Source organism: Chelonia mydas, chromosome 17, assembly GCF_015237465.2.
Source record: "Chelonia mydas isolate rCheMyd1 chromosome 17, rCheMyd1.pri.v2, whole genome shotgun sequence".
In the NCBI taxonomy this organism is placed as follows: Eukaryota; Metazoa; Chordata; order Testudines; family Cheloniidae; genus Chelonia; species Chelonia mydas.
The window spans coordinates 9,103,613-9,124,038 of NC_051257.2; the positions used below are offsets into that span (position 1 = coordinate 9,103,613).

The 20,426-nt window shown below is 38.6% G+C and overlaps 1 protein-coding gene across 5 annotated transcripts in view; it reads right to left on the reverse strand.

The window, feature by feature from the left end:
• NF1 (neurofibromin 1) overlaps positions 1–20,426 on the reverse strand; it is a 168,051-nt gene that overhangs the window by 15,796 nt on the left and 131,829 nt on the right. For all 5 annotated transcript variants that reach the window (XM_037880588.2, XM_037880586.2, XM_037880587.2 and 2 more), the window contains 17 exons: positions 18,750–18,890; positions 18,265–18,544; positions 16,028–16,242; positions 15,748–15,809; positions 15,504–15,618; positions 14,530–14,631; positions 12,509–12,649; positions 11,783–11,909; positions 11,157–11,288; positions 10,444–10,579; positions 9,454–9,611; positions 6,554–6,676; positions 5,730–5,857; positions 4,723–4,823; positions 3,316–3,458; positions 2,433–2,479; positions 1,363–1,579 (listed from right to left, as the gene is read on the reverse strand). In XM_037880588.2, coding sequence (XP_037736516.1) covers positions 1,363–1,579; positions 2,433–2,479; positions 3,316–3,458; positions 4,723–4,823; positions 5,730–5,857; positions 6,554–6,676; positions 9,454–9,611; positions 10,444–10,579; positions 11,157–11,288; positions 11,783–11,909; positions 12,509–12,649; positions 14,530–14,631; positions 15,504–15,618; positions 15,748–15,809; positions 16,028–16,242; positions 18,265–18,544; positions 18,750–18,890 — 2,368 coding nt within the window. The remainder of the gene's footprint in view (positions 1–1,362; positions 1,580–2,432; positions 2,480–3,315; positions 3,459–4,722; positions 4,824–5,729; positions 5,858–6,553; positions 6,677–9,453; positions 9,612–10,443; positions 10,580–11,156; positions 11,289–11,782; positions 11,910–12,508; positions 12,650–14,529; positions 14,632–15,503; positions 15,619–15,747; positions 15,810–16,027; positions 16,243–18,264; positions 18,545–18,749; positions 18,891–20,426) is intronic.

The window sequence follows — 20,426 nt, forward strand, 5'->3', positions numbered from 1 at the left end:
CTGGACAGACTCTGCATTGAGGTCACAACTAAGTGATGAAGTGGTAGGATTTTAAATACACTTCAATGTTACTCATTTGGTAACCAGCCTTACAGGGCATTGCCTCATCTTTTGCAAACCTAGTATTTATCATCATATAGACAAAGAAACATGGACAACAGCTGTGAGCGAAAAGGAGAACTGGAAGGCTTGATTTCTTGAGTGCAACTGACTCCTGGTTTTGGGCCAACAGAAGCCACACAGAAAACAGGCAATGAACACAGCCTATTACAAGTACTGGCCCGAAAGGCAAGGAAGAGACTACCTTGCATCCAGAACAGAGAAAAAAGCATGGAACCAAAAAGATGATTTTTAAAAGTGTCAGAGCTGTAGTAATTTGAACACAACAGGGCAAAATTATACACCTATATTGGTATCACTAACAGAGGCAGAAAAGACATGACTCGATGTGTAAGTTAGCAATTCCAAACTACTGCCTAATGTATCAAGAAATTTTCCCCAACATCCACCCTGTGTTTTCTTTGAACACTTCATCCTACTGCCCCTCACTCATATCCTCATGTACTGCATTTAATAGTTCCTCACCTTGCTCACTGTTTATCCCCCTGCATGCAAACATCGGCAGCTTTATTTCCTCCCATTTAGTTGTCACATAGCAAAGCTATACATATTAAAGTCTTCCATTCCTCCATCATTTACTCTTTCCTAATACTTGGTTGTAGTTCTTTTTGGAACTTCTATTTACCAGTATCTTTTTAGTAATGTGGTCAGAAGTGAAACAATATGTCAGGTGTGGGAGCACCAGTTCTTTTATTCAGCAGGACTACCACCTCTGCTCTGTGACATCATGCTGGTGCCTGTACAGTCTTATACTACACTGGTTTGGACTTGCATGTTCCTACCTTGACTTTCACACTGTTATTTCCATGATGAACTACGAAGATATCTCAACACAAATGTAAACGTTTACTTTTTAGCATCCACTCCTCTAATATCATAGAGATACACTAAAACATAGCTCTTTCTGCATGCTGCTGCACCTTGCCGTTACTCCTCAGCATGTATCACCAACAACAGGAAAATCCTGAATCCCTGTGCATGTTGCAGGTTTTCCTCATTAACAAATTTAACGTCGATACTGAGATACAAGTAACATATGACAATGTTGAGAGTCCCACTCCCAGGGCCAGAAGACAATTTTCATGACAGACAAAATCAACATCAAGCCCTGCTTCAGAATGTAATGTCGCTTAATATAGTAACATCTCTGGAGTATTACTGAAAATTTTTGTTTGTGGGGCTACACAGATGTTAGTTTTAATACGTTCCCTTTTTATAGGTAATATAAAAATATTTACTGACCTGGGGAATGCTGGGAAGTTGCGAGTGAGGTCATAGAATTAGAAAGGTTAAGGTTTGCAGTAATACTAAGCTGGCTCTGCACTGCAGGAGGATAAGGAGACGTAGGTGTCAGAAGGGATTCCTCACTGGTTTCCTCGTCAATTCCAGGCAAATATGTGTCAATCAAGGCATCAAGAAACTTCACTATAAGCTCAGCGTAGTCTGGGATTTGTGTTTGCTGTGGAAATAAAAATTAGATCTGTTCCTATTTCACTTCCACCAATATCAACATAAATTTTACCTCAAACTTTTACTTTGGTGTTCACTTGTTTTGTTTAGGTCTTTAAGCATTTTATGTGGGCATCTGCAATCTAGGCTCATATTCAGATTAATTTTAATATACACTAAAGGCAATCTGTAGTTATAATATGCACATATCACTTGATAGCAGCAGCATCAAGTAATGAAGTGGTAGCACCAATGCTGAAATTTTCTTTAGAAGGTGAACTGCTGCGTCTAGCTCTGAACGTGGCGATTTATAAACATCATTATCTGTGCTCCTTTAAATCTAATATCCAACCACTGCCCATCTCTGCCCATTTGGTCCTTGTTACATCGATTTGACAGAACAAATTGCAGTACAGATGGTCAATACTTAAGATGACATTAGGTTCAGTGTAAAATGTGAAATTTATCATTGTGAATTTACTCCTGTATTGATTTCCACATTTCTGTAAGCTACAAAATACATTTAATAAAGATCTAAAGATGTGCTGAATGACAACGTATGTCAAGTGCCTCTTAACAATGACAATGGGAGCATTGCAAAGGGTTATTTACCAACTTGATTGCTCTTACCTGATAGCTTAACAGTAGGTAACATTATCTGTTTTTACACCCGCTTATCAAATCTATCAAGATTTGTGAGGTCTGCCAGAGAGCTAGTTACTGCCTTACACATAAAAAGTCTGCCTGTTTTATCAATGTTGTTTTTTAATATTTATATATAGTGCCATAAGGGCATCCTGGTGCTCCATATAGGCAATAAAGACAAGATTCTGAAGAACTTACATTTTTCATACTATTCTTACCTTAGAGAATGGCCCAGCAAACCTCCACAATCCATTAAATCCAAAACCTATAACAACAAACTGAATATTACCACCCTATAACAAACAATTTTCTCATACAATTTTGATAGGAAACCAAACTAATTAGAAGGTATACAAGATGCATCACTTGGATTTGCTTACATATTGAAAAAAATGTTATGTAAGGATCTCACAGTGACAAACTGTGAAATTTTTTGATGCCTAAAAATAGGCTCAATTGTGTTCAACATGTAAAAAGTACAATTACTGAGATTTGTTTTTTATATATAATATACATCTTAAGCATAATAAATGAATTCAAAAGCCCCAAATTGAAAAGGGATGCTGTCAGGGTAAGCATTTAAGTATGGGTAAAATTTCCAAAAGGGCAAATGACTTAGGAGCCCTAAGTCACATTTTCAAAAGTGACTTAGGAGCCTAAATTGCATGGACTTTCAGTCACTTTGAAAACCGGATTTAGGTGCTTTTAAAATTTTACCTCGTGCAATTTATTTATCAGCTAGACACTTGATTGATAAATCTAAGAGAATTTTACAAATCTAATTTATTATTTGCAACTTTTGACCAATATTTTCATTTTGTACTTCACATGCTGTTGTCAGTGGAAACATGACTGAGTTTTAATTTCTAGCCTATTTCACTTACTGTTTTCTTACGTAGCTGGCAACATGCAGTCACAGCAAGGAATTTTACATTAACATTAAAACAGGTAATTTATTACAAATGAATACATTCTTACATTAAGATTTGTGAAATTAAGAAAAAACCCACACAACAAATTCTGGGCAGCAGCAATCTTGATGGAAACATTTTTATTTATTTTTACAGTAGAACAGTTTAAAAAAAGTAGAAAGATATTTACTTTGTAGGTAAGAAGTTTGGTACTGGGGTGGAGATTCTTCATGGTAGACAACACTCTGAACAATCCCATGAATTGGATTCAACAAATTTGGGTCTTGGCACAGTGACAAAAGGGTATTGATCTTGGAATCCAATAAATTGTGCCTAAACAATACAAAAGTAAGTGTCGTCTTTTTGTTCATATAGTTACTTAAAGTTAGATATGAACTGCAGGTTCATTTATCAAACAAAACTATTGGGATGGGATTTTCAGAAGTGTCCAAGTGATTTAGGAGCACAAACCCTATTTCCTTTCAATGGGACGTGTGCCCTTAAGTTACCTCAGTGCTTTTGAAAACCCCAGACACAGAAAATGTAACGTATCAACACTTTTCTTTAATTAGCAATTAACAAAATACTCAAACATGCACAATCAAATATTTGAATTATTTACAAGGAAATAATTAACTGGTAAAATGAATCTCTGGATTTACTCAATCCTCGGTATTACTCCTTATACTGTCATAAAGGATACCAATTACTGCCAGTTTGATTTCAGTGACGTGTGAAATTCCTTTGAATCTGACCATCATTTTATAACAGGAGGATGTGATATTCTTTCTACAACATGCACAACTGAAAAGTTAAACTACAATAGCTGGACTTTCCTGAACTGTATTGATTGCACATAGACAATAATACAGTGATAAACTAAGCAAACAAGTTGTATGCGGAATCATATTGAAGGACTATGCTTGGGCTACACTTTAAATAACTTGTTTTGACAGGTCACTTGGACACCAGTTAAAAAACAACCCTGTTTATTTGCTGGAGGGAAAAAAAAAAAATCTAAAAGGTAACATGTATCCCCTTGTTTTGCAACAACACACTAATGCACTGTAAACAAACCCTAAGTTTTTATTTTTATTTCAACTCTTTTTTATAGTGTCAAACACTGATAAACCATGACTGAACTGCTGGACTAATGGCTGCAATGAGCATGGGAAGGTTTTGGAAGCAGCACAGCATGGGTAACAGCAGTGCAAGATTCTCCAGAGCCAGGCCAAAGCACCCAAATTCTGACTTGGAAGGATTATGGTAGAGCATAATTCAGTCTCCATGGCCTTTGGCCTCTCTGTGGAAACTGTCAATAAGGGTACTTATTAGCACCAATTGTGGGAGTGGTTTCTGTATTGAGGATACCGCTACCACCAAAAACACCAAACACGTTTCACATAGGCCACTAGATAGCTTCCAATGGGCACAGCCTTCAGTCCTTATAAGTCTAAGTTAAATTTGAACTAGCAACCCAGGGGCAAAAAAAGTCTTGTAACCCCCTGCCATCCGGTTCCCGAAGTCATTTTATGCAAGTGTAAAGCAGCAAGCTTAATACAAAAAATATTATATAAACTGAGTTTTAATTACTTACACAACAGGAAAGACCTTTGGGAAGACAACGCTGGCTTCTGCTAAATATTCATAAAGAATTCGTTGGTCAAACTCATCTGTAGTGTACTTTACTAATGTTGCCTGGCATAATGCAAAGGACAAAAATCAGTATCTCTCTGATTTGGGAGGTGAATATTTGTGCTTCATTTTTTTTTTATTTATTTTTTTTTAACAGGGATCTCAAACATTGAGGCATAACACTAGTTCATCACAAACAGCACCTGATTGCCCAAAACAGAGCACTAGCAAGATAGATAATCACATTAAGGGACTTTTTAAGGACACAGTTTTTATTTCAAGTATTTCATGTGTACACAGGAGACTGACAATGAACGGAGTTTGTCAAAATTTAAAAAATTGGCAAAAATGTTGGTCAATAGATTTCTTTTGGTGAGAAATGTTTTCAACAAAGATTGCCCCACCGGTTTTCAAAAAATGAAAGTTTAGAAATGTATTCAAACTTCAAAGAGTTTCAGAAAGAACAAAGAAATTCAAATTAAACATTCTTGAATGTCTTTTCAGAGGATGGCACTGATGGGAACTGCATTGGAGCAGGCTGGGAGAACAAGTAATTTATACTGCAACCCTCCACTACTGGGCTCAGATAAGTTTAAAACTCAAAGTAATCTAGTTCCAGCAATTTAAGATTTTCTTTTTTTAAAAATGTAATGCACACATTGTAGCATCATTTGTTTTGTGATTCTCATCACCCGTGAAAAAGTGAGATAGTAATTTGATGTACTCTGCAAAAAGGTGCATAAATGTGAACATTAAACATTTGCCCATTTATGGATATTAAATATGCATTTTAAAAAGGAATTCTCTTGGACATCCTAGACATTAGTGGGCAAAATAGAATGCCTTTTACACATCAGGGACAGACCCTGATCAATCAAGCCCTATTAGCATTGCACTGAAACATACATGCTGGTTTTAAAGATATAGTGCATTAAAAAATACGGCATAATATGGGGAAAGTGTGCTTACAAGGACAGTAAGCAGCAGGGCTTGAATTTTTGGATCAGTAAGGACCTCTTCATCCAGGAGGACATTAGACTCAGACACAGAAACTTTCCGAAGGTGTGGGTGTTGTTGGGGTGATATTCTCTGGGTTTCTGCCAGAAAAAAAAAAAAAAGTACTCAGCCAGAGCACAATAATTAAAAAACAAAGAATTATATACCATCCCATCAAATTCAGCCACCTACAATTCCCATGAAACAGCTTTGTGTTATCCACAATTCAATGACTTGTATGTTATGAAAAAGCATGTTTATTGTAATAATAATAATACCAAGCTCATGTGTAATACTTTTCATCAGCAGATAAACAATATCCCATTTCACAGAAGGGGAAACTGAGGGACAGGGAGGTGAAGTGACTTGCTCAAGGTCACCCAACAGACAAGCGGCAGAGCCAGGAACAGAACCCAGGCATCCTGAGTGCCAGCCCAGTGCTCTATCCATAAGGCCACTGGTTCCTTTTTAAAAACCCTGCATTCAGTGCTCATAAACATATAAAGGGCATAATCTGGTTCATCTGATTTCATTCTGCAATGCAGTGGTTTTTTTGGCTGTCTTTTACTGTAGGTCTCCATATTAACTTTGTCAGCTGTAGTGATTTGAGATTCAATTGCCAGTGTTACAAAATGTTGGAGACTTTCTAGGTGGCTTGTTTTGTTAAGACAAATGCATAGCTATTGCCTTGTTGTACCCTAAACAAATGAACACTGAATTTAGTAATAAACCTTTTCATGTGCATGCACTGCATTTAATACTAGGAATAGTCTAAAAGTGTTAGTCTTTCTTCTCACCCATGTCATAGTCATTTTCAGCTACTCTCCTCATTTTGGGGGGTGTGGTAATCCCAGATTCGATTTCCTGCCTTTTAGGAGCCTTTGTGTCTGATATCAAGTGGTCAAAACTTTTCCTTGTACCTAAAAAAAAACCCATCAAGAAATTAAATCAGTAAACCACAGTGGATATTCTGTGTATCTGAATAGTAAGGTACTGAATGTTTTTTTTGCTGTGAAGGTACTACACTACCGAGGACATATGGACAAGAACACTGGGAGAGGTGGTCTCACCATCCTCTGTGATACGGATATCTTTTGTATGGAACAACAAAGCACATCCCTACAAGAGCAGGACCTCTGTCGGTCTTTGTCCTGCTGGTGTTCTAGAACAATCTTCACTTGTGGCTACAGTAGCTCTAGATGTGGTCACACAAGTACCTGGGATATTAAGGTCACATCTTTTGAAACGCTTGGCTAACACAATATACATCAGTTTAGCAGCCAATTTTCAAAAATGTTATTTAAGGCTCAGGTGCCAAGTGTGTGCTGCTCCTTTCCCAAAATCTACTGCAGTGGGAAACTACAGGGAAATGGTCAGCATACTACAGGGTCTCCCATTTAGTAAATATTCTAATGCCTTATTACTGGAAAGTGAGTCACTATCAGGGTCCCGACTCCTCCTCACTTAGTGTGTATATTTTAGTGCTTATGAAAGGTGAGAGGTTGAACAGCACTGGGTTTGAGATAAACAAGGTGTGAGTGGGTATTGTGCAGACCCCCATAAAGCTCTAAAAAGCAATATAATCCTAAGTGACGTGGTCAGTATGGTTATTCCAAGTCCTTGATCCACTCTTGAAAAGGAAACAGAAGCAAGCAGCTCACTGTAGTCGTCTAGCTGGCCAAGGCAGGAAGCTTGGACCACAGCAGGTACTCTCCAATACTCTGATATCATCATTAAGGCTACAATTTTGTCATGGATATTTTTAGTAAAAATCATGGACTCATTATGGGCACTAAACAAAAAAATCTTAGAAGCTGTGACCTGTCCCTGACTTTTACTAAAAATATCCTTGACAAAATGGGGAAGGAGGGTCCAGCACCCTGGCCCTCCCTCCCTCATCCCCCCAGCAGCCACCTGGGAGCTGCAGGGACCCCATTGCCCAGGGGCTGGGAGGGGTCCCCCACTGCTCTGCGGGGCTGGGAGATGCTGGGAGGGCCCTGCCAATGGTGGAGTCTGGGGAGCTGCGGGGGGGGGGGGGAGAGGGGCCCTGTCCCCAGCCACTGAGCAACTTTGGGGTGTCTCTGCTGCTGCCGGTGGCTGGGAGCTGGGGGGGAAGGAGGGTGCGGCTGCTCGCAGCAACTGAGCAGCTGTAGGGGGGGCCCCCGCCAGCAGTGGCTGGGGAGATGCAGGGGGCCCCCAACACCTGTGGCCCTAAGAACTCTGGGATTCCTCTGCTGCTGCTGGTAGTTAGGAGCTGCGGGGAGGCCCCGGCTGCTCGTGGCAGCTAAGCCACTGCAGGGGGGGATCCCTGCCACAAGCGGTGGCTGGGCAGCTCTGGGGGCCCCATGGAGACTGGGTTGTTGCAGGGTCTTCAGTGTCACAGAGGTTGCTGGAAAAGGGACCGGTAGCAGCCCTACACAATCTCAGAATACAGGAAGGGTAAAGACGGCTTAAAGAACTGCTCAGGTGAGAGGTAATAGGCTATGGACTTGTAGACTGCCAATTCAAATCCAACATTCGTTGGCAGTAATTGAAAGTTGTTACTATCTGATGATTGCTTGGTGGCCTTTATATTAAATGAGTCTTACGGTCTCAAATAAGTTTCCACTGGTGCTGTGCTCACACTACCAACTGCTTAACCACTGCTACTAACTGGAGCCCTTATCAGAAGGTTCAAAGGGGAGATCAAAGATTTAGTGGCCCTGGTCACTGAGCTATCCTCTCTCCCCTTGGGGCTGAGAGCCTCTAGGTCAGGGTTGAAGCATTGTGGGGCAAGGCACCAAACAAGCCCTGCTCAGATACCCCAGTTTCACCCTCCAAGGAAATTAAGAGGCAACTTTTGCTGCAAAGCAAGGAGAGGCAGATATAAGTCATGTAACGTAAGAGGACTGATGCAATATGCTGGGAAACTTTTATCATTCTTGTTTATTCCTGTGCAGTTAAGACTTCTCCACCCATAAACCTAATAAGTTAAGGAGCTGTAAGTGTAACATGCAGCTGGCAACGAACCAAAATTTTTCATCTTCTCTCACTAGGAGGGTAATTCTTACACATTTTAATTATGTCCTGAAGATCTGCCTTTTCCCAAGCAAATACTAGTAAGTATTCCTTCTGAAATGTAAAGAGGACATGGACAAAATCAGCAAGATTGAAAACTACTTTTTCTTCCATTTGTTTTCAAAGGCAATGAAATTTGTAATATATGTTTCAGTACTTCAATAAAAAAATAAGCAACAACTGCCAAAAGCTCTTAATGTTTTGGGACTGCCTCGTTTCTGGTGTTAACCACAGACACGGAGATCAGGAGAAGTGGTGAAGTGAGTAGCCTCTAAGTTTTGATGGAGAGGGCTGGAAGCAGCAAGTGATTCTTAAGTCTGGAATACGCTTTCTTTTTGGCCCTGCATTGCTTGAATTTGATGACCGTTATGTTTCACTGCAAAGCTTTATTTTTTTTTTAAAAAGACTTCCTATTGGGTGGGTGGAAGCAGGGAAGGGGCGAGAGCCTTAGTTTGGAGGGACTTTAATTGTGGAGGTTGGTCCAATTTGTACTGAGTAGGTGTTATGTATGTCACTAGAAGAAAGGATTGGCACATTTTAAAAACGTCAAATAAATAGGTTATATTCCCCCAAAAACATTCGCTGGTTTAGCTTTTTAAAGACTGATGTAACAAACTAGTAAACCTCGTTTTTTACTTACCTAGTAGCTTTTTAGTGTTGGCTTGTGAAGGCTGTCCCATATCCAAGCTCATGGATTTTCGTGTTCGTGGGCTAATCTGTCCCACTGTGGGGTAACTGGCAGCAAGATGTCTGTCTGACCCCTTTGGAGAGGACCACGGTTGGTTTTCCTTTAGTGTCCTGAAAGTGTGGAGGAATTGAATTTTTACAAACCAAAAATGCACATATTTGGTTATAATCCTCCAACTATTTGAACTTTCCCCTTTGTAATAGTAATAGTTAAAGCTGTCAGCTGGAATTGTTTATGTAGTAACCACTTCGGTTGCAAAATTGTGTAAAATTATCAGTGAAATGCAGACCCCTGTGTGATTATATTACTGAAATGGTAAAAACAAATAAGAAAATTACCCAATGTAAGGAAGCCAACTTATAAGGAAAGGGGAAGGCCCTATTTAATAATCAGCTGATCTATAAGGTTTTTAGATCTTGTTTTTATAAAAATGCTAATAATTCTAGAAATATACTCAGGATTTCATAAAACCAGGCTTGCTCTTCCACTTACATGCAGACCTCCTATACTACGATTTCACTGCCCATAAGCAATACTGATGTTACCAGCTACTGCGTGCTGGAATCTCAGCTAAAGAAGGAAGTAGGGGATCACTAGGTAGCAATTTTACGGCGCTACTAAAGGAGAAAAATAAATATGATTATGTTTTTAAAATTGCTGAAACAAGATTTAGGGTAAACTTCAGCCCTATGCAGAGAGGCTAGTATAAACCCAAGACACCACTTATGTCTCACTTAAGCACATAGTGCTTAAGTAGTGCATAAGCCTTGAACCCTTAACGCACAGTTGATCTTTAAGCAGCCCTTCTTAATGCTGGTTCTAGTTTTTAACACATTACAGGTTACCTTTAAATAACCTGCAAAAGGCACAGCTTTCTTCCCAAAATAGTCACGGAGGTTCACACAACTGCTGTAGTTTAAATAAAGTGAGAGACACACTGACCTACAGCTGGTGTCACTGTGATGCATGGGATATGTATCCATAGGAACATTTTCCATTGAAACCTCTGTCAGCAAGAGAGACTTCCTATGTTTTAGGCTGCAGCGACTTCGAACTTCCTCAGACACAGTCAGCAAAGCTAAAAATCCAAAGGAAGCGAACAAGTTTTCAAAGACAGCAACATTTTCAGAAGTCTACGCGGTACTCCATGGATTTTAATTTTTTTCTCAGCACATACACACATCCTTTGGAAGCTGCAATTATTTCTCACTAAAATGCTTGAAGTCAATTCAAGGACAAGGAAGGTTTTTGAAATAATTTTAAAGTAGTTGAATTATTTTTCATAACCGTCCCCTATAAGTTTATAACTAAAATTTTATTTAAATATTTTCCCTCCACACTGTTCACTCTTGCTAGGCTGTTAGAACTCTTGATTGCTTAATTTTTTTAACATAAGCATTTAATATTTACATTTTAGAAACTCTCTCCAACCCCTGGGAGAATTTTGAAACAGATACCCCACATGCTGAGTTTATCAACTTTTGTTAGCATTTCCTTCACTGATTTAACCTTTCAGACTGATTTTTTGAACAGCCCCATCATTCTCTGACAAAGTTTTCTTTAAATAGCTTTTTAATATTTTATCTACCTAAGGTCAAGAATGGCCACACCCTGTTCCTTTTGATTAGGCAGAAGGTTAGGAGTTCTTTTTTTACCTGCCAGGTAAGCCACGCTCTGGGTATTCACCTCGAACTTATCACAATTCCTATGTTTGTTAACCAGAGCTAGTAGTGTGTGTAAAATCCTTACTGTCCTTGCTACGATGGTAGGAGAGGGATGCCTATATCCTAGGAAACAAGGTTATGAAGAAATCAAGGATTGAACATTCAGTTTTTAATGCATATTTATTATAATGCTTTTACCAATATTTTTCCGATACATTTCTCAGAACTCTTCATATATACAGAGTGAGAAAGCACAAAATTAGTGAATGATGAACACATACTAAAACTATTATTTTTTCTGCCCTTTCCCAAAGACCAGAACACTGCAAGTGTCTAGGCAGATATTCTACATATTTAAATTCTTGTCCCATTATGATCACCTATATAATATGCAGTAAGCCTGAAGTGAAGTGAAGCCTAACTCATAAAGAGAAAGCGCTTTTACAGAAAGTACCACAAAGGAATAAAGAGAAATAAAGCCACACCTCCAGTGACAGTTCACACCGCACAACGTGAAATCTGGATTCCATTTAAGTGAATGAGCGTTTTGCTTATGCTTATAAACTAAACTTAGAATATGACATGAAAAGCAAGCACAACAAATTTTCTATTCCTACCTTTTAGAAGATGTCCTACTAGTGCAAAATTAAAGTTAGAGTTAAAGTTGAGTCCAACAAAATGATCCATCTGTTTGCAGTGCCATTCCAAAGGTCTCCTGATTTCCATAAATACTTCTTCTGGGCTCTGTTAACGAAAAACAGTGTCTGCTGCAGATTATTCATGCTTACTATTCATACCACTAATGTTTTGGTAAAAAATTACAGAAGTCAAAATAAGTTGGAAACTTGCAATAAAATACGTAAATAAAATCCTTAAGTGTAATGTTGACATGTCTGTGCTCTGTGTCAGTCTGGGTAGATTCCAAGCTATATTACAGGTTACAAATTTGGACTTTTTTCCTTTTCTTTCTGGAAGTGGGAGAATGAATTTGCTGTGATTGTGCTCTCTCTACATGTCAAAGATTAGGTTAAACATTTAAGGAGAAGTGGGAGAAGAGCCCAAATGTATTCAGCTTAATTCAGTATCTTTTCACCTTGCAGTGGAATTTCAGGTTCAACAGGAATCAACAACAACAAGCGTTTTTCTATGCAGGTTTACATGAGGACCCTTAAATGTTGGAATATCGATTTCCTTGCAAGTCAGAGTACGATACACCAGTTCTCTTCACTCAACTATTTTGTTCAACAAGGAAGCATATACACAGATTTGTTTGCTTTCAGAGGTAAGAATGCACAGTACATTAAGGGTTGCTTACACAGTTTACTAGTGGGTGGATCACTTACCTTGTCATTGAATACCCGAAGACTATCTAAGGTATGTAGATTTTGTTCAAGTAGTGCTGTACCTGCTGAATAAAGGTTAACTTCATCTAGCTGCAGCACTGCCATTGCCACCCAAAAGAGGGCCTTGTGCATAGGAGAGTCCTAGGTGAAAAAGATTGCAATGATTTTAACTTCAAAACAGTTTCTGGGAATGAATAAAACAGGACAAAAAGTATCCTGGTAATCTTGTTTGTCACGCATTCTTAAGCTATCCTTGATTGGTGGTGGTCTGTTATCCGCATATGGGGTTCTCTCCTCAACCACATTAAAGACAAAACTGACAGTCCACATAAGCACCATCTATATTCCTCAAGCAGTTGTATTCTTCAAGGTGGATGTCTAAGTACCACAGAAGAACTAGTCACAAGGATCACTCTTTGTGATTGCTGCCTCTCCATTCATTCCATTCTTTCAAATCACACACATTTCAAAATCAGTATTGCACCTGCATTCCACCAATCTGGGAACTGATGTTTGCGTTCAATACCAAGTCTAGATTCCAAAAGATGTGATCATAATGCTGTGGCCAAACTAGTCAGGCCATTACATGCCCAATCAGATTGGCATGCTGGGCACATGAGCATTCAACTAATCCGGGACTCCCAAATCAGCAGTTTTTACTGACATGACGTCTTCCTTATAGATGACAGACATATTGGGGATTCATTTCTGATCCTCTGAGCATGACATTACCAGAGATATACACCAGACAGACTTGCAGGATCAGGGTCCAAAGTTAGGTTTCAGAGTAGCAGCCGTGTTAGTCTGTATTCGCAAAAAGAAAAGGAGTACTAGTGGCACCTTAGAGACTAACCAATTTATTTGAGCATAAGCTTTCGTGAGCTACAGCTTGCTTATGCTCAAATAAATTGGTTAGTCTCTAAGGTGCCAATAGTACTCCTTTTCTTTTTGGTCCAAAGTTACTAGCTTTATATTTTACTGAGGTAGAGTCAAACTATTAGACTTTAAGTGAAATGAAGCAGAACTTCCAAAGGCTATGTGGCCTTCATTGTCTTTACAATAAATACTCAAATTAAACTTCTGTACTAAAGTCTAAGTTCACGACATATCAACATAAAACTGAACCTGAAAATACTAAGGCACTACTAATTCCTACAACTCATTGTCAGTTCTAAACCCTATATAATGCCATCCAGTTGGCTCAGCAGACAACGCTGCTAATACAAAATAAAGGTATCAAGATAAGGATGAAATATCAAATGGTAAAATCACCAGAAGATCCTTCAGACAGATCACTGATGTTTGCTTAAATTCTTTGATGTGTATGGAAGATGAACATTACATTAACATGCCTTCCAAATGCATATATCAAGAAAATTTCTGGAAGTTAATTTCTCTTTAGAACATATTTACAAGATCAGTTGCAAGCGGAAGAGACTTTACGGCGCTACCCACCCTCTTCCAGTAATGCCCAGATTCGAGCGCTTCACCCCATTTTCAAATGTACTGTGACCCTTTGAGAGTGTGTGCAGTACAACTCTGCAAGGAAATTTTACAGAGATTCATAACTGTATGCAAACTGCTGGGTTGACAAAGTCATGAACTTGATGACTGGAACATTTCAAGTCAAATGAGACTAGCTTTTATGACAAACCATGATCCAGAAGACCTGTGCCAGCCGTCACAGATTGGAATGCCAAAAAAGCTGAAGAGCTCAGGAGAGCAGATAATGAAATAACCTCTTTCAAACCTTGCTGTGGCTCATGTTCTTTTTGCCCATAATTCTGCTTTACCAGACAATCCCATGCAAGCTCAGCTTTTCCAAAGTTTTTGCAGAGAGGGTCTCAAATACAAAGCAGTGACATTTTTGATTTCCCTTTGAGCAGGAATTACTTTTAGAGTAAAGGAACAGGAATATTGCCAGAGATGAAGTTCATAATTTGTATTAATATTTTTGAGGTTAAACATGTTTATAGTTTTCATTTACAGAACAGATTGATAGTTTTATCAGTGTTATTTACCTTATTAAGAAGTGGCTGCAGCTTGGTTAGTGCGATAACTGTGGCTTCTATAAGAACTTGGCTGTTGTAATTATCAGGCCCTTTTAAACAGCTCTCAAGTCCCTTTTTGGAAAAACGGAAAAAACATTTAATTTTTATTAAACAAACAGGATCTAAAGACCAAAGTTCTAACCAATAATTAACAGCAGTTTTGATTTAGTTTTGTTTTAAAAGGATTCTGAAGTATTATCAGTGAGGATGACAAACCTAGAAAACGTTTCATGGTGCACATAAAGAAGTTAAGGTGCTGTACTGTTATTTTAAGGATCAGTGGAGCTACTATATTAGAGAGATTGAGTAGTCCTGATATTTCAGATACTGTTCACCTAAATTTTATGTCTACGAAACTGGAGTAGAATAATAAAATGCTCAAGGGCAATTAATCTTTTTGGTATACCGGTCACCCACAATTAAACATAGCTTTATGATCTTGTTTGGTATCATGGACACCATTACTAAGCTAACTGCATAGTTTTAAAATATTTCACTTGCATAAACGGTAGGCACTTTATTCAAATTCTCTTTAAGTTACTTTATTTGCTTTTCACAGCTATTAAATTTATAACTTCCTTCACAGTTATGCAGGTGCAGCTAAATACTGAGCTTTTAGATTCAGCCTCAATGCAATACTCCAAATTCAGTCAGAGATAAATATCTAGCCGTTCTATTTTCTAGTATGAGCAGCAACACTGGGTAAAATTACTAAAGAGGAATCAAATTCAGTCCCACCACATTTATTCTGGTCAGAAACAGTGTGGCTACAAAAACTAGATTTTCATTTATGCAGCAATTCCTTATTCTGCATAAAAATTCACGCTAAAATGTGTCAGTCAATAAATTCTCCTGAATCCAAAATTTAACTGAGACACAAAATTATCTGGCTGTTAAAGGAGCTATTCTATGAGTTACATCAAGAAAAACAAAGAACTATATACCTTGCTAAGAATTCGGATTATTTGTTTTATTTGCCCGTGTGACACTCGTTTACTGATACAGCCAAAGACGACAAGTGCTCTTGGTTGCAGAGATGGATTATATTGGAAAGCAAACCTGTGAGAAATAGAAGTGAGTTGTATTAAACAAGTTTGTTTCCAAAAGCCTGTGTAGTGAAAAAAATCAAGAGATGCACATCTACTACACATGCAGTTATAGGTTATGTTTCTGTGAATCACAACATACTTTTGTGCTAGGTCTGTCCACTGGTCCAGCCACTTGCATGTTGGAATATCTCTCATACAAGCCTAAAAAAAGATATTGAATACATGTAACCTTAAGGAAAAGCACCTATTTAAAATACGTATCTGCTTTTAATTCTTAGTGAGCTATTCCTTATTTAGTGCTAAGCTAAGTCAGGAAGCCGATATCCTCTTATGCTGCTTGCCTGCAGGATAGTATATGCAATACTACTATGCTATAATTCACTGCTTTTATTAGTTTCTCATAGTCTTACAAATCGTACCTCCATGATCTCCAGCAGAGCTTCAGTAACTGTTTCCAGGGAAGTCAGTGCAAAAGTCTCCCTCTCGTAGGAACCAGGAGAGAATGACCTATCCCGATAACTGGATCGGAATGCTATGACAGCTGCTGATTTCACTTTGCTGATTCCAAACAGCAAATAAAACTTGGGCAGCGAGAACTCTGTCAAGCTGAGTCTCAAAACTTGCTTCGTCTCCTCTGTTAATTAAGAATTTACAAGTTACATTTAATATATTGAATCCCATCCCACCATTTCAAAAAGTACCTTCAAGACCAAGAGTCCATTTTTAAGGTGTAAGCATGTATTCTAGGAAGTAGACGACCTTCAAGGGAGGGGTGGGGGGGGGGGCGAGGGAGAAGAAGAGATATCATGTACTGTTCTGCCTGTTTTAAAACTGTTTTACATGCTATTGGCGTGCATTTATGCCACTGTGTGTGGCCCAGTGTACTGATTCTCAAAATGTGGTCAGGAGAATTAAATAGTTTGAAAAAACAAGCAGTAGGGAATTTGGTCAGGGGAGGTGGTGCCACAAGCTCTCTCTCTGAGGTGGGCCACAGAATGAAAAGGGTAGAGAACACAGTTAACAGCTGGTATTGGGAGGTAGTGCTGCTGAGTTCTAGTCTGGTCATTTAGGCCCCGATTTTCTGAATGGGAGCTGGAAGGTTCTGAGCATTTTGGAAAATCTGGCCACTTCATTTTAAAGCCTAAATGGAAGCTGAACTCTTTTGAAATCACTGTTGTGGATGCTCGACACTTTTGTAAATCTGGCCTTTAACTTTACTATGCCTCAGTTCACCCATCAGTAAACTAGAGATACCTACCTATAACTCCGGGCTGTTGTGAGGCTTAGTTCTTAGTATATACAACGCGCTTTCAGATTCTTGGATAATGGCACTATATATATTTATAATATATTTATATTTATAATATATAATATATATATTTTTTATATATGTGCAAAATATTATAAGTGTTAAGGTTCCTTTAACATGCTTTCATGCCTCCACTTTTGTGATAAGACGCTATGAAGACATACTTGCTAGTGGGTTTTAACTCTATTGGTTCTCACCAGTAAGTTTTATCTTTGGATCATTGAAAAACGGCAAAAATATAACAGCATGTAAGGTATCCTCTTTTAGTTTCACAATAGTCTTACACAAGTGACATTTTGGTTACCTGGTATTCTATACATCTATTCAACAGAAGAATTTCAGCCAATTAGAGCACAGACACAGTTTCCTCTTCATCTACATCATGAAAATCTTTGTCGATAATGTGTCCACCTCACCCCTTTTTCAAACAAGCCACTCCCTTTAGTCATTATTTACATTAAAGATCTGCCCTAAATCAGCTAATCAGTTTTTAGCCCAATCCTCATTCATTCTAGCCATACACCCATGCGGCAATCTCTCACAAAGCTGAACAGCAACACAACACTTTCAAAACCCCAGAAGAGAAACAAAACTTGAGTGTTCTAGAAGATTGCTATTTGTGAACGATAAAGATTAAAGATATATTAAATGACTCACTTTTGTTTCAACTATCCATCTCAACCATCCTATTGTTATCCTATAATTAACTATTGTTAAATGAGTTGGAAATATTGTCTCTTATTGTAAGTTCTCTGAATTTATGACCATCACAGGTGATAAATTTCTACCACTCCACTGTAGCCATTGGCCATACTGGATCAAGCACAAGAAAGCTCTGGCCTCAACTGCGATCTAGTACTGAACTAGAGTTCACCTTTACTATTGGTGTGAAAATACATCACCGCAGTGCCACCTGTGGTCTCAGGGCTTGTTTCCACTTACTGTGGATCTAGGATGCGGTGATCAATCCACTGGGAGTCAATTTAGTGGGTCTAGTAAAGACCCGCTAAATCGACCGCCGATCGCTCTCCAATCAACTCTGGTACTCCACCAGAACGAGAAGCATAAGGTAAGTTGATGGGAGAGTTTCTCCCATCGACCCAGCACGGTGTAGACAACGCAATAAGTCGACCTAAGTTAAGTCGATTCCAGCTACTTTATTCACATAGCTGGAGTTGCGTAACTTAGGTCGACTTAACCCCATAGTGTAGACCTGCCCTCAGATACAGTAGCTTCATAGAAATGAGGGTGGGGGAGAATGGGATGGGAACAGGTCACGGAGACATTTGCTAAAGCAAAGTAAACTAATGAGTGATCAACTTAATATAGTATTTCGTAAGAACTTACCGCTAAAGTGAAGTTGTGAACAAGTGCACAGAGAATGAATGATGTTGATGACCAGGCCATGGGTGGAAGCTCTAAGGGAAAGAGGACCAGTGGCCACCAACAAAGTAACTACATGGAAGAGGTAGGGGAGATGTGCTGCCACATCAAGAGAATTGTTAAAGGAGAGCATCAGCATGTAACGTGCTAGAATGGCAATATCATCCCACATCAGGTGTTGCTCTAATGTCGGAGTTGGAGACAGACAAGTCTTGTCGATTATTTTGCACATCCTCCCTATTACCTGAAAGGGAGCAAACATTTTCTTTTAATTAAAGCAAAAATAGGGCTCAAAGTTTCACTCAACCACTATTACAATTAAACTTGAAAATGTTTCCATTAAGAACACATTTTAAAATACTATTGTACCACTGTTTAGAGCTGGTACCAAAGAGCAGTGTCAAATTACTGACTGACTTAAAGGTAAGTTAAGGAACGGAAACACTCACTTTGCTTGAAACCAATTTCACATTTCCAGAAGCCAATGCTACAGCTGTGTCTGCCATAACCTCAGCTTTTATGGATCCCAAGCCCCCTGTGGCACTGGTTTTGATGAAACTGTCCAGCACTACATCAAGTAGATCTGTTATCTATTGGAGAAAATAAGTAATAATTTGCTTGTTAACGTCAGTTAAATGAAATTCAGGTGTAACAATCTGAATTAAGCAGCCTGCTAGACAAGTAACCACTTAGTTTTATTACTTGAATATATGTATGTGGTGTAAATTACAGCACCGGTTTCAGTGATTTTTCAGCAAAGATAACCATGCTTAATTTAACATCATGTTTACATTGTTACATCTGAATTAAGATGAACCCCTCCAAGTTTTATTATGAATGTAAATTTTAAGTGTGTGCGCTTCACAACTGTGGAGTTAGATTGTGAGGACTTAGTTTGCATCGCTTTCTAGTTGCCATTTGAATCTAAGACGTTAGATAAGTATTATTTAGAGCAACAATTTGGAAACTATGCACTGGGATTTTTAAGGTTTCAGAGTAGCAGCCGTGTTAGTCTGTATTCGCAAAAAGAAAAGGAGTACTTGTGGCACCTTAGAGACTAACAAATTTATTTGAGCATGAGCTTTCGTGAGCTACAGCTCACTTCACTGGATGCTTTGGGATTTTTAAGGTATAGCAAATCTGTTTTCTTTTTAAAAAGCAAGAAGAGATCTTATTGTTTATGTAAGGTATTGCCTAAAGTATTAGCCAGACGTGACCTTAGCTATCAATAAAACCGCAATGACAGCTTGCAAGATTTTTTAGGCTGTGAGAAAGCTATGTATTTAATACAGATATACCAGTCAGCAATGCAGAGAATGTTTCTCCTTAAGTATCCAGACAAAATGGTACAAACGATTGAATTAGGCCACATACAGTGTTTGACTGCTGGTTTCAATCCATTGTAGTTTTCACCATTTAAGAACTTGGATAAAATCTTGGCTCCATAGAATTCAATGGCAAAACTCCCACTGACTTCAAAGAAGCCAAGATTTCACCCTGTAATTCCGCATTCTCTATGTTTGCCTGATAATTGACTTTCATATTGGCAATGGCATAATATAAATGACACTCTTACTGATATGGTCCAGGGTTGCAAACTATTCTGTTTTTTAGTGACTGAAGTCGATCAAACAGGAGAGGCAGCTCACCAGTTTTGGTGGCAGTTACAATGTGTCTCAAAGTAATTTGGTTGCAACTGTGTTGCAACATCATGTGGTGACAAGACTAAAAAAGAGCATGAGAAGGGGAAAAAGGGAAGGAGTGTAACTAAAAGGAGGTCATGTCAGCCAGCAGGTGGTCAATAGTCAGTCAAGCAAACAAGCATACATCCTCACAGCGAGTGAAGCTGTTTTTTTAATTGAAACTTTCCATATTAATGGCATACCTCTGAAAGCCATTTTTCCTCTCCTCCAACTTCTCTCTTCTGGGAACAGACTTTTGAGCTTAATTCATAATTAGGTTAGAGGCCATTGGGGAGAGGAGCTGTCATACTATTTGCCCATATTAACATATTATGGAACGTGTTCAATTTTGTTGGTTTAAACAAGGAGCTTTTATGCCCGCTCTTGAAGTATCCATGCAACTATTATGGTTATAACAGGAATGCCAAAGACATTTCCTAGACA